The sequence below is a fragment of the Tupaia chinensis genome, unplaced genomic scaffold (genome assembly GCF_000334495.1).
Source record: "Tupaia chinensis unplaced genomic scaffold, TupChi_1.0 Scaffold148019_1, whole genome shotgun sequence".
Lineage (NCBI taxonomy): Eukaryota > Metazoa > Chordata > Mammalia > Scandentia > Tupaiidae > Tupaia > Tupaia belangeri.
In genome coordinates this window covers 1,549,585-1,559,550 of record NW_006207869.1, presented here as the reverse complement: position 1 = coordinate 1,559,550, position 9,966 = coordinate 1,549,585, and the positions used below count along the sequence as shown (strand labels likewise).

Here is a 9,966-nt window from a genome sequence, read left to right as displayed (position 1 = left end):
AATGAATCTATGTTCTAAAATTACTCCATCATTAAGGGGAAAAATGCCTTTGTCCAAAGCTGTAAAATTACTTATTAAGGTTAGTGTGGCAGCTAAAAAATACACTAGTAGATACAGGACATTTAACATTTCCAGGTTGTCTTTCCAAGGGGATGGGCAGAGTCTCCAGACCCTCTGTAACATGTGGCTCTTTATCTTGGAACTGGTGGAAAACCAGAACTCTCCAGGTATAGCATTCCACAACATTCACAGGCAGTTCTAAGCATGAGGTTACACACACACACACACACACACACACACACACATACTCACACGCGCACACACACACATTCACACCTATGTACACACATCAAAAGAGATAGTCAGCTCATATTTAGTCTAGGAAAAAATATATTTATATCACTGCAATGGCACACCCTGGATAAATGTTACTTCAGCAATGCATATCTTAGGCAGCTCATGGAACTGGCTTTGTTGTGTGAAGTGGCACCAGATCTGGCGTCCATCATAAGACCTGTTGCCTTGGGTCACTGGCTGCTGCACCAATGCAACAGTGACGTACAGGAATGGAATATGGAAATACATATAAATAAAACCACAAGGAGTTTGGGAACAAGGGCTCTGCAGAGCTGGTGCTGTGAGACAGTACATTCCTCAGTGCAAGTGGGGAACAGATGCTGAATCTTAAAATGTTTGCTGTTTCTTTCACTGGGAAAGGGTATTTGAAAATCATACATCTATTCTTTTCAGGTATGGGTGTTGTTTCATCAGTGCCTGTGCCCCAGAACTGGCATAATAGAAGCAGAAGAAACACATTTAGAAGAAACTGAGGAGGGTGTGTTCTGTTTTCTTCCAAGGGCTTTGTAATCAACAGGAAGGGCTGTGAGGCCAAGATAGCAGAATCTACTCCCTGTAGAGAGAAGAACAAGACTTTAGACAAAACGTCAACCAATTTCACCAGCTAATTGTCAACCAACATTGTGAGAAAGAATACAGATTTATAGGAGTTGGTATGGGTCAGTAAAAGTAGTGCAGAAGGGAAATCATACACCTTTACTTATACCTCTGAAAAAATAACAATTATAATAACAAAAAATAATGTTTCTTAGCAGTTTAATTACAACAGCTCATACACTCTGAAGTAGCAAAGCTGGGATTAGAATGCACAAAGTCTGAATCTCTAGTCCTACTTTAATCTGTTGAATAGCCTCTCTTGGAAAATCCTGATTTTATTTGGTTCACAACTCACCAATAGTCAACAATAATGGTTGACAAAATACAAACTATGAAGTGAAAAGCATTGATTTTTTTTTCTATTTTTTTTTTCTTTTAGGCACGTGCGCTCGCCAGACAGACAGAGAGAGACAGAGAGGCAGAAAGCAAGCAATCATCCCAGAAAAGCATTGATTTTTTTTTCTATTTTTTTTTTCTTTTAGGCACGTGCGCTCGCCAGACAGACAGAGAGAGACAGAGAGCCAGAAAGCAAGAAATCATCCCACAGGGGGATGGCCACACCGCAATCCCTTCTCTTCCATTCTCCTCTCGGGATCTTGGACATGCACACACATGCACCTGGCGTGAGTTTTAAGCCACCAGGTCCGGGATGTGAACGACGGTCGACTACATGGGAGTCCAGTGACATAGTCATTACGCTAACTGCTGGTCCCAAAAGCATTGATTTTTTTTTTTTTAAAGAAAGTATTTTGTGATGAATGGGAGTGTCTAATTTAGAAAAATATCCAGAGATTCTAGATGCAAAGAGGAAGAAGAGAGAGAATGTAGAGCATGGGCACAATGAGACTCACTGGGCCAATGGTGGAGGTCTTCAGGGCTTACACCTCCTACAGCACAGCAAAAACCAACCAGCCAAGGCCTGGAATTTTAGAGATCAGTCCACAATTGAATGTGGCTGGCACAAAACAATGGAATAATTATGGCTCTTCTTTGTCCTCTTATTTGCCAAGTAATCAACTCACAAAAAGAAGCAATGTTAGTTCTTTCCTTTGTGAGGACTACCCAAGATTGGTTCCTGGACTACATCTCCCATTTCAAGGTTTGTGTTTGTGAATGGTAGCTTCAAGTATAGAGCAGGTGTTGAGACCAAAATGCATCTTTACAGATGATTTGGCTTATGTCATCAAATCAATTATTTGATTTCTGTATGTGGGTGTTTACAGTGCAGAAAGGAATAAATACAATTTCATATTCTTGGGATAACTGAGCATATTTAACTTGTAGATAACATTTAGGTGTATTTATAGATAGAAATAAGATTTCCTCATAAATTATTCAGATGTAAATTATTTTTGAAGAAATTTTAAATCATTAATATTAAGTTTTACTACCCATATCTTCAGTAGGCCACCTGTCAATACTGAGGCTATTCATATTGACAGTTATAAAAAGATGAAAGAAAAGGGATCAGGTACATTTTTCCAGATGCTCTTTCTAGAAATCAATAATTCCATCAAATGTAGAATGTGTGAGAAATTTCACTAGTCAGGCATATATTTATGTGATAGATGAGGAGAACATAAATGTGACCTTAAAAGTTTGGAGTGTAACTCACACCATGTGAATACGCAAACTTTTGGATGATAAGTTTCTTTGACTACTAGAAATTTCATTTGTACAGAGCAAGAACGGTTGTCATAAACATATTCATCCTCTTTCAGTCCGCCAACCCCCTTCTTTACTTAATACCTGGATATAAACACATAATATGTAAATATAATTGTAATACTAAGTGAGCAACTTGAGGACTTGGTGTGTATGTGAAAATGATTGTGTGTCTGAAAAACTGTGGGAAAGTGAAGGTTATATCTAGTTGATGCCAGAATAAGAGTTGAAAAATAAACCTTCTCCTCTCCTTTGAATTCAAGAACTCCTTTATATGGGAGACTTCTTGAACAGAGACCAGACAAAGCATGTGGTCTATGTGAGGTCGTGAGTTAAAGAGAATCCATGGTGCCTAAATAAACAAAGGATTGTACTTCTGCATCGGTCATGCAGACATGAGAACGTCTTTACCATCCCATTCCTGTCATTGCAGTGGAGTTTTACTTGCATGTTTCACTGTCTTACTAATTATAAAATCACAATTTCCTAAAGTTCACTGCTAAACAATGCACGTTTATCCCAAGCAGAGTAATTTGATAGGTCTGCCCCCTTTTGTATAGATACACATTTATTCCCAAACTCTCATAAATCCTTTAAAGTGAGGATGCTTCATCTACATGGCCCCTCGCTACTGAACTTCACTTCACCCCACTCTGGCATGTTGTAATAAACCATCTGGGATCACAAATGAAAGATGCATGAATAGCACTTGGACAATGTTGGAAGAAGAGTATACCTTTCTTCTGCAGAGCTTGCTGTGTTTTACATAAGAGTATTTCATGTACACTTTCAACACCATGTGTTAGGAAAGGTATTATTATGAAGGTATCATTATCTCCTTAATTTACAGGTGGAGGAACTGAGTTATAAAGAAAAGTGGAGTGCACTTCCCAGTGTAAACATTTCGGTTGGCTTAAGAATCCATAGCTGTCTGGATGCCAGAGTCTTGCTCCACGCCCTGGGGAACAAGGCAACCTTCCTATTGTTCTCACGTTTCCCTTCTAAAACTTGAGAGACAGTGCAGATAGTTAACACTCTTAACTGTTACGGGGTATTATTTTGGATACTTGGGAAGTCCTTTTTTGGCCTTTCCATCGGCCTTGCTCTAATTATGTATGTATTAAAACATTAAGGTTTAAAGGGTGACCTTTGAGTGAGATGAGAGTTTGCATTCTACCTCTCTCTCAATCCTCAGTTGATTATTTCATTTACAGAGATACCTGCTGAGCAGTAACGAGCCCAGCATGGTATGTAATGTTCACTTGTTAGGATAATTTAGAATGGACACGTTCTCTTTTGGAAAGTTCTGCTTTGATGTTCAATGTTCAGAAAAATACCTCAAATCTTAATTTGTTGATTTTAAGAAAGCAAGACTTCTGATGATTTAATGTACACCAGGTAACATTCTGCTTTTCTTGAATTCCATAATACTATCTTAGTGGAATTAAATTGTGGAGATTGAAATAAAATATTCCACAGCTTTACTGAAAGAAAAAAATAATATTTTAAAAAAAAACAAGCAAAAAAACTAGCCTACATTTGTCAAGTTTTAGCATGAATATCCAGAATGCACTGACTTCAACCAGTGGTGATAAAAATTGTTGGAGTAGTTTTAGTAACAAATTTCATATTCCTTCTGAGCTAAAAAGCTTTTATATCTAATGTTGCAAAAAAAAAAAAAAAGTTTTTACTATACTGTCATGATTTGACAGCATCAAGTTGAGCATTCTTTGCTATATAAGACATCACGTTCAGTATAAAACTAAGGGAAAAATAGGTCATTAAAATCAGCCAAGCTGATGGCCCCAACGGCAGGTGGCATGGAGGTGAAGGTGCTGGATGACTGACTGTGAGGTTTGAGTCCTGGACCCATCAGCTTGAAAATCATGCTAGGCACATGTGCCCAAAACGCCAGGAGGAATATGATGGAGAAGGGGTTGTGTCATGGCCATCTTCCCAGGAGTATGTGTGTGGAGGTTCATTTCTCACTTTTCCTCTCTCTGTCTCTTTCTCTGGCAAGAGTATTTGCCCTTCCTGGGCTGTGTGTGTGTGTGTGTGGGGGGGAGTCAGCCAAGCTTTTGCTTAAAAGTGATAAAAATTAGAGAGTTAGAGAATTAAAATGTGTCCAATTCAAATTTTAGGCCCTTTGCTTCTAAGAATGAATAAAGTGATTTAATTCACTTGTTTCAAGAAGAAAATTCTGAGACATAAAATATAAGCCTTGAAAGTTTCGAATGAAAAGAGTAGTTTTTTGTTGTTGTTTGTTTGTTTTTCAGGTCAAGTTTCCAATAAAGAGACACTCAAAGTGAATTGCAAGTCTCACTCTTGGCATTCTGGAAAATCCTCCTGGACTGAAAGGCTGATACTACTCAGTATAGAGGTTACTGAAGCAGGAAAGAAAATTCTAATGGAAAACACTCTTAGGACAGGTTGAACATCACTGATCTAAAATTTGGGAATCAGAAATGTTCCAAAATCTGAAAGTTTTTGAGAGCCAATCTGAAGAAAAATTCTACAGCTGACTTTGTGTGACAGGTCACAGTTAAAACACACCAGAACGTACAGTTTACTTATGGTGTGGCATGAATCAATGGTACTAAAGGACAATAGGAACACTGCATGAGTAAAAGCACAGCCAGCGGGGGCCCAAAACCCGTCCTCTGGAACTTAATTTCAGGGAGCTCCTATTTCTCTGTTTTCTGAACAAATAGCAGGGAGCCATGCTGTTTTGGGTCCTCTCATAGTCAAGAAGGACTGAAGTCCTGAAAGAAAACCCAGACATATCTGATAGATGTAAAATCATATTTACTCTTTAGTCTTTCAAGTGAGATCAAATTTAAGCAAAATTGTCTCCAGAGGAGAAAGATTTGCTTGTTCTTCAGACTTACCTTGCAGATTTGGAGTTGCTTTAAAGAAGGGAAATGTGAAAGTTCCCTGTTCAAGATTGTCACAGCCCACTATCCATAAGGTAGTTACTGGTATGTAGAGTCCCCAAACAAGACTGTATATGGTACAGCCTCAGGCCCAAAGACGTAGACCTCATTTGTCCAGTTTGGGGTTTGGGGACTTGGGGTTTTGTATTTCTTTATAAATCCACTTTCCTTTCCTTTCCAGCCCCTCCCCTATGTCATAGTAATCCTCCAGGTGGCCTGAGCACTGAAGAGCAACACTGATGAGCCATGTGGTTTTCACCTAGGTTTGTTTTTTTTTTTTCCATGGGATGAACCAAGCCCCAAAAGCTACAATCGAGTCCTTCAAATATGTCCCCGGGCATGGTCTTCATTCCAGTGAAAGAGTGATGACTGTAATTTGTGCCACAAGCAAAATACCGCAGTTGTAATTCCAAATGCAGAGAGGACCAAGGATGTCTCAGAGAAGCTCCGAATCTGGCAGCGAACTACAGCATCAAAACTTGGAGGCAGTGTTCTATTTATATAGATACATGTATTTTACAGACTGGTGATGGACAGAAGTACTTCTGAGAAACCGTTCATTCCAGGTCTAACTCCAATGACCGGCTGTCATTGCTGTGAGCCCCACAGTTTCAGCAATCTGTACACCAAGCAATGCTGCAGATATTTTGTTCTTTAATTTCAGAGGGCGAAGACGAAGTAAAAAAAGTGCAGTTCTTCAATTAAAGTGCATGGATGAGGTAAACTAATTTTCAAGAGTTTTTAGTTTATTCAGTACTGGCTCAGACAGGAACCATCCTGCCGTGCATCTGTTGCATCTGGGTTCGCATCGCCTGGACACTGCTCAAGATCTTATTCTGGTGTGTGAGGGCTGTGATGCCAATTCTTGCCAGGTCACTGTATGTAGGGTGAGAAAAGAGAGAAAGTAAAAGTTATGGGGACTGGGACTCTTTTGGGGATCTTCATGCAGACACACATTTGAATCAGCCACAATTAACACAGCACAACAAGGCAGGTGTATAAAAATGTTTCAGTAAGCAATTTAATGCAACAATGTAGGTGCTTTACAGAGGCCGTGTAAAATTATACTCAATCAAAATGAGAGGCATTCCAGATTTCTTTTTTTTTTTTTTTAATGAGTAGGATGATTATGCAGCTCAAAGCAAAAAAAAAAGGAAAATACTATTAAATCTAGATTTACCCTTTCGTGTTACATCGCTGAGTACTTACTCCTGGTTCATGTGCACCACAGCCTCTAGCGTGGTGTAACCAGCAGCTGTGAAGTTATCCTTATACCGGTCCATTTTAATGGCCTGGAGCCAATCGCCCACTGATACCACAGCAGAGAATTCAGGGGAGCTTGGGTCCAACAAGGCAGTGTTGGGTCTAGAAATGGAATGAGAAAGTGTAAGCAGACAGGAGCTATCAAGAGTCAAGAAGATTCAGAAGTCAGAGTGCATAGGACAAGCAAGGGGAAACAAAAAGCCAAGGAAGGTTTTTAATGGAATAACACTGTTAAATGTAAGCATGTGTTTTTTTGTCCTTAATTTTGCAAAGCTGCTAAGGCATGTATTAATCACCCTGTAAGTTGTTTCATGTGGGTCTCTTAGAGCAGTAATGCTCATAGCAGAGCATGTAACATCCTGGCCTGGGGTAAAGATTGGGGAGCTCTTGTGGCTGAAACCTGTTCAGTCTGTGCAAAAAAAGTTTGGTCCCTGCCAGTCCTGAATATCACAGACCTTCATTCAGAAACTATGGAAACCTTAGCGAAGAAAGAGCAAGGAAAATTCCTAGCTTACAGTCTGCCAAACTTGATGGAAGCAGACAAAACAGTGAGAGTTCAAGTCCAGCATGCTTCCAGCCAGGTCTGTAGGCAGGCTCTGTGCATTCAGACAAATGTGGGACAGCAGGGAGTTAATCCCCTCTTTAATCAATCCATGCCTGACCAGCACGTGTGCCAAGACTGGCAAAAAGAATGGCCACTTTGATCACTGTTTGGATTGTGGAATGTGCTTCTTGTATTCCATTACTGGAGCTCCTAAATAATGATTTCAGCAAATTCAAAGAACTTCTTATTAACTTATTTATTAGTTTACTCATTTCTCAGGCCAGGTGTTTTATATTAGGTCACTGTCCAGAGTGAATTCCACCATTCTTCATGACATTGATATATAATAAATCACCTATTTATGATAGAATATATTAAAAGAATTATGGTCTTTTGCGATGATCAAACTACTTAATAAACCTATGGTTGACTTTCACAGGGGTATTTCATACAGTCTTTACTAGAATCACCTGGATATCAATACTGCTACTTGTTAAGTTCTATTTTATTAAACTTCCATTCTCTGTAAAAATTATAGGATATGTTTGATCTTAATATTCAGATATAGTTTTCATCCTGAGACTGTGTTTGAATAAAATATTTAAGTCGTTACTGCACTTTACCATTTCAAAATACGTTTCTTGTAAAAACAAAATTAAGTCAATCTAATGCCTTGATCTTTTTCTACATAGCAAAATTAATCCAATTCCATTTTTAAATTTTCATTTTTACCTAAATTATTTTTATTTGTATTACTTACTTTTTGCATACATATTTTAGCAAAAACGTGTGTTATCAATCAGTTTTATGTCCAAATATTAGTTTGCCATTGTGATTTTTTCTTTTATGTTCATTATTTTAATTAAGGACAATTTTCTGAGAAGAAAATCTGCAGGTGTTTACAGCAAGTACAATCAAAATTGAATTCTTCTCCTGATTATGAATCAATCATAAAGATTACCACAAGGAATTTAGACATGTAATTGAATGATGGATATATAGAAATATGTGTTATACAAGAAATTTGCATTTATTTCTAACTTTAAGCCAAGAGCACTAGCATGCTGGCTCTAAGTGCCTGACAAGGTCAGAATGACCTTAGCATGAAAATTAACTCTAAGGGTCCTCCTTGTTCTAGAAGTCTTTGTGCTCTTTGTGAAACACTATGACTTTTGGCTAATTTTGTGCTGAATCACACAGCATGTTAGTCTAACAACTCATTATCAGAGAACAGTAATGAGCATCAAAGCTATTTAAGTACCACCAATGAGAATAATTAAGAACTGAGAAAAGTATATTCAATACCTTGATTTATTCTCTGCATTGGTACAAAGCAGTCATTATGTTACATGAGTGGCTGAACTGCCTATGCTAGCAGAGGAAACACCAAACTCCTAATAACTGGCTTTAGGAACCCTCAGACAAAAACGTGGACTCTGGGGCGGAAGATCTAAAACATAGAGGAGGTTTATCTCAGAAGCAAAGATGACAAATAGTCCTCGAAAGGAGATCTAATATTCACCTATTTCGCTCTTCTGGAAAACAGAAAGACAAAAAACAAGCTCAAAAATTTTAGAAGACATTTTTCCGCCCAGTTCACATAGTTACCAAGTAGCACAGGTAATATCTGACTGTCTAAGTGTGATTTCCAAGAGCTCGCCCAGTTCAGTGGTGCAGCAATGACGTAATGCCCACATGGGAGTGTCTTGGGTAAGTGTCTCAAGGTCTCCCTATACACATTAGGTGCGCAGGGGATCCTGGCTGGCTGAGGTTGGGCAAACTGCGGCATAAAGATCCTCTTCGGGATAACTGCCTCTTCATAGATGGTTCATTTTATTAAAAAAAAAAACTCTTCTCGAACATTCATCTAAATGTCTGTTAATTTGGTAAGTTTCTATGTTGGGCCTGTTTCCTTCTAATCTGGAAGCTTCAAAAAAGGAAAACCAGAACTGAAACCTCATGAGTCTCTTGCTACAATGAACACTTTGTAAGTCAACCTAAAATCACAGTGTTTAAAGAGCTGTCCTCTAATCCTTAATTTTTACTCTTACAGTGTTCCTTGACCTTTTCAAGGAACAGTCCCAATGTCCTCCAAAAGTACATTTCATCCTCTTTTCTAAATTTTCAGTCTGGCAACATAAAATAGCACTTTTTTTTTTTAACTTGTTTGCTGTTATTTAAATTTACACATGCACTTTTTTTTTTTCTTACTATTATTTGAGGACTGGCAGGTCTTAGGGCCTTCAAATTGGTGAATAGAACTATTTTCAATACTCCACTAATTAAGAAAGAAGTTACTCAGATTATAGAACAGAAAGCTGTGAAGGGAGTCACCACCTGCCTGCTACCTCTGATGTGTTCTCTCGTACATCACTATTAGGTAAGCATGGCTGACCTGGAGCTCTCTGTTCCTGTCCTCTTCAAGCTGTTGGGGTTGCGGATGAGTTTGTCCAACATGTTGACAATCTGCCCAAATTTAGGTCTGTCGCTTCTCTCCTTCTGCCAGCAGTCTAGCATCAGCTGGTGGAGTGCAATGGGGCAGTCCATCGGAGGGGGTAGCCGATAGCCTTCCTCAATGGCTTTAATCACCTATGGGAGACCACAAGA

At 38.7% G+C, this 9,966-nt stretch overlaps 1 protein-coding gene across 2 annotated transcripts in view; it reads right to left on the bottom strand.

Moving 5' to 3' along the window:
• Positions 1 to 372: 372 nt before the first annotated feature.
• The window catches only part of EPHA4 (EPH receptor A4), a 192,427-nt gene continuing 182,833 nt past the window's right edge, over positions 373 to 9,966 (bottom strand). The window contains exons 15-18 of one of the 2 annotated variants that reach the window (XM_006170111.2): positions 9,755 to 9,948; positions 6,762 to 6,917; positions 5,508 to 6,428; positions 373 to 910 (exon numbers count right to left, since the gene is read on the bottom strand). In XM_006170111.2, the coding sequence (XP_006170173.1) occupies positions 6,314 to 6,428; positions 6,762 to 6,917; positions 9,755 to 9,948 (465 nt within the window). In that variant the 3' untranslated portion in view covers positions 373 to 910; positions 5,508 to 6,313. Of the gene's footprint in view, positions 911 to 5,507; positions 6,429 to 6,732; positions 6,918 to 9,754; positions 9,949 to 9,966 lie in introns of those variants that run through there. The other variant, XM_006170112.2, reaches the window with a different exon arrangement.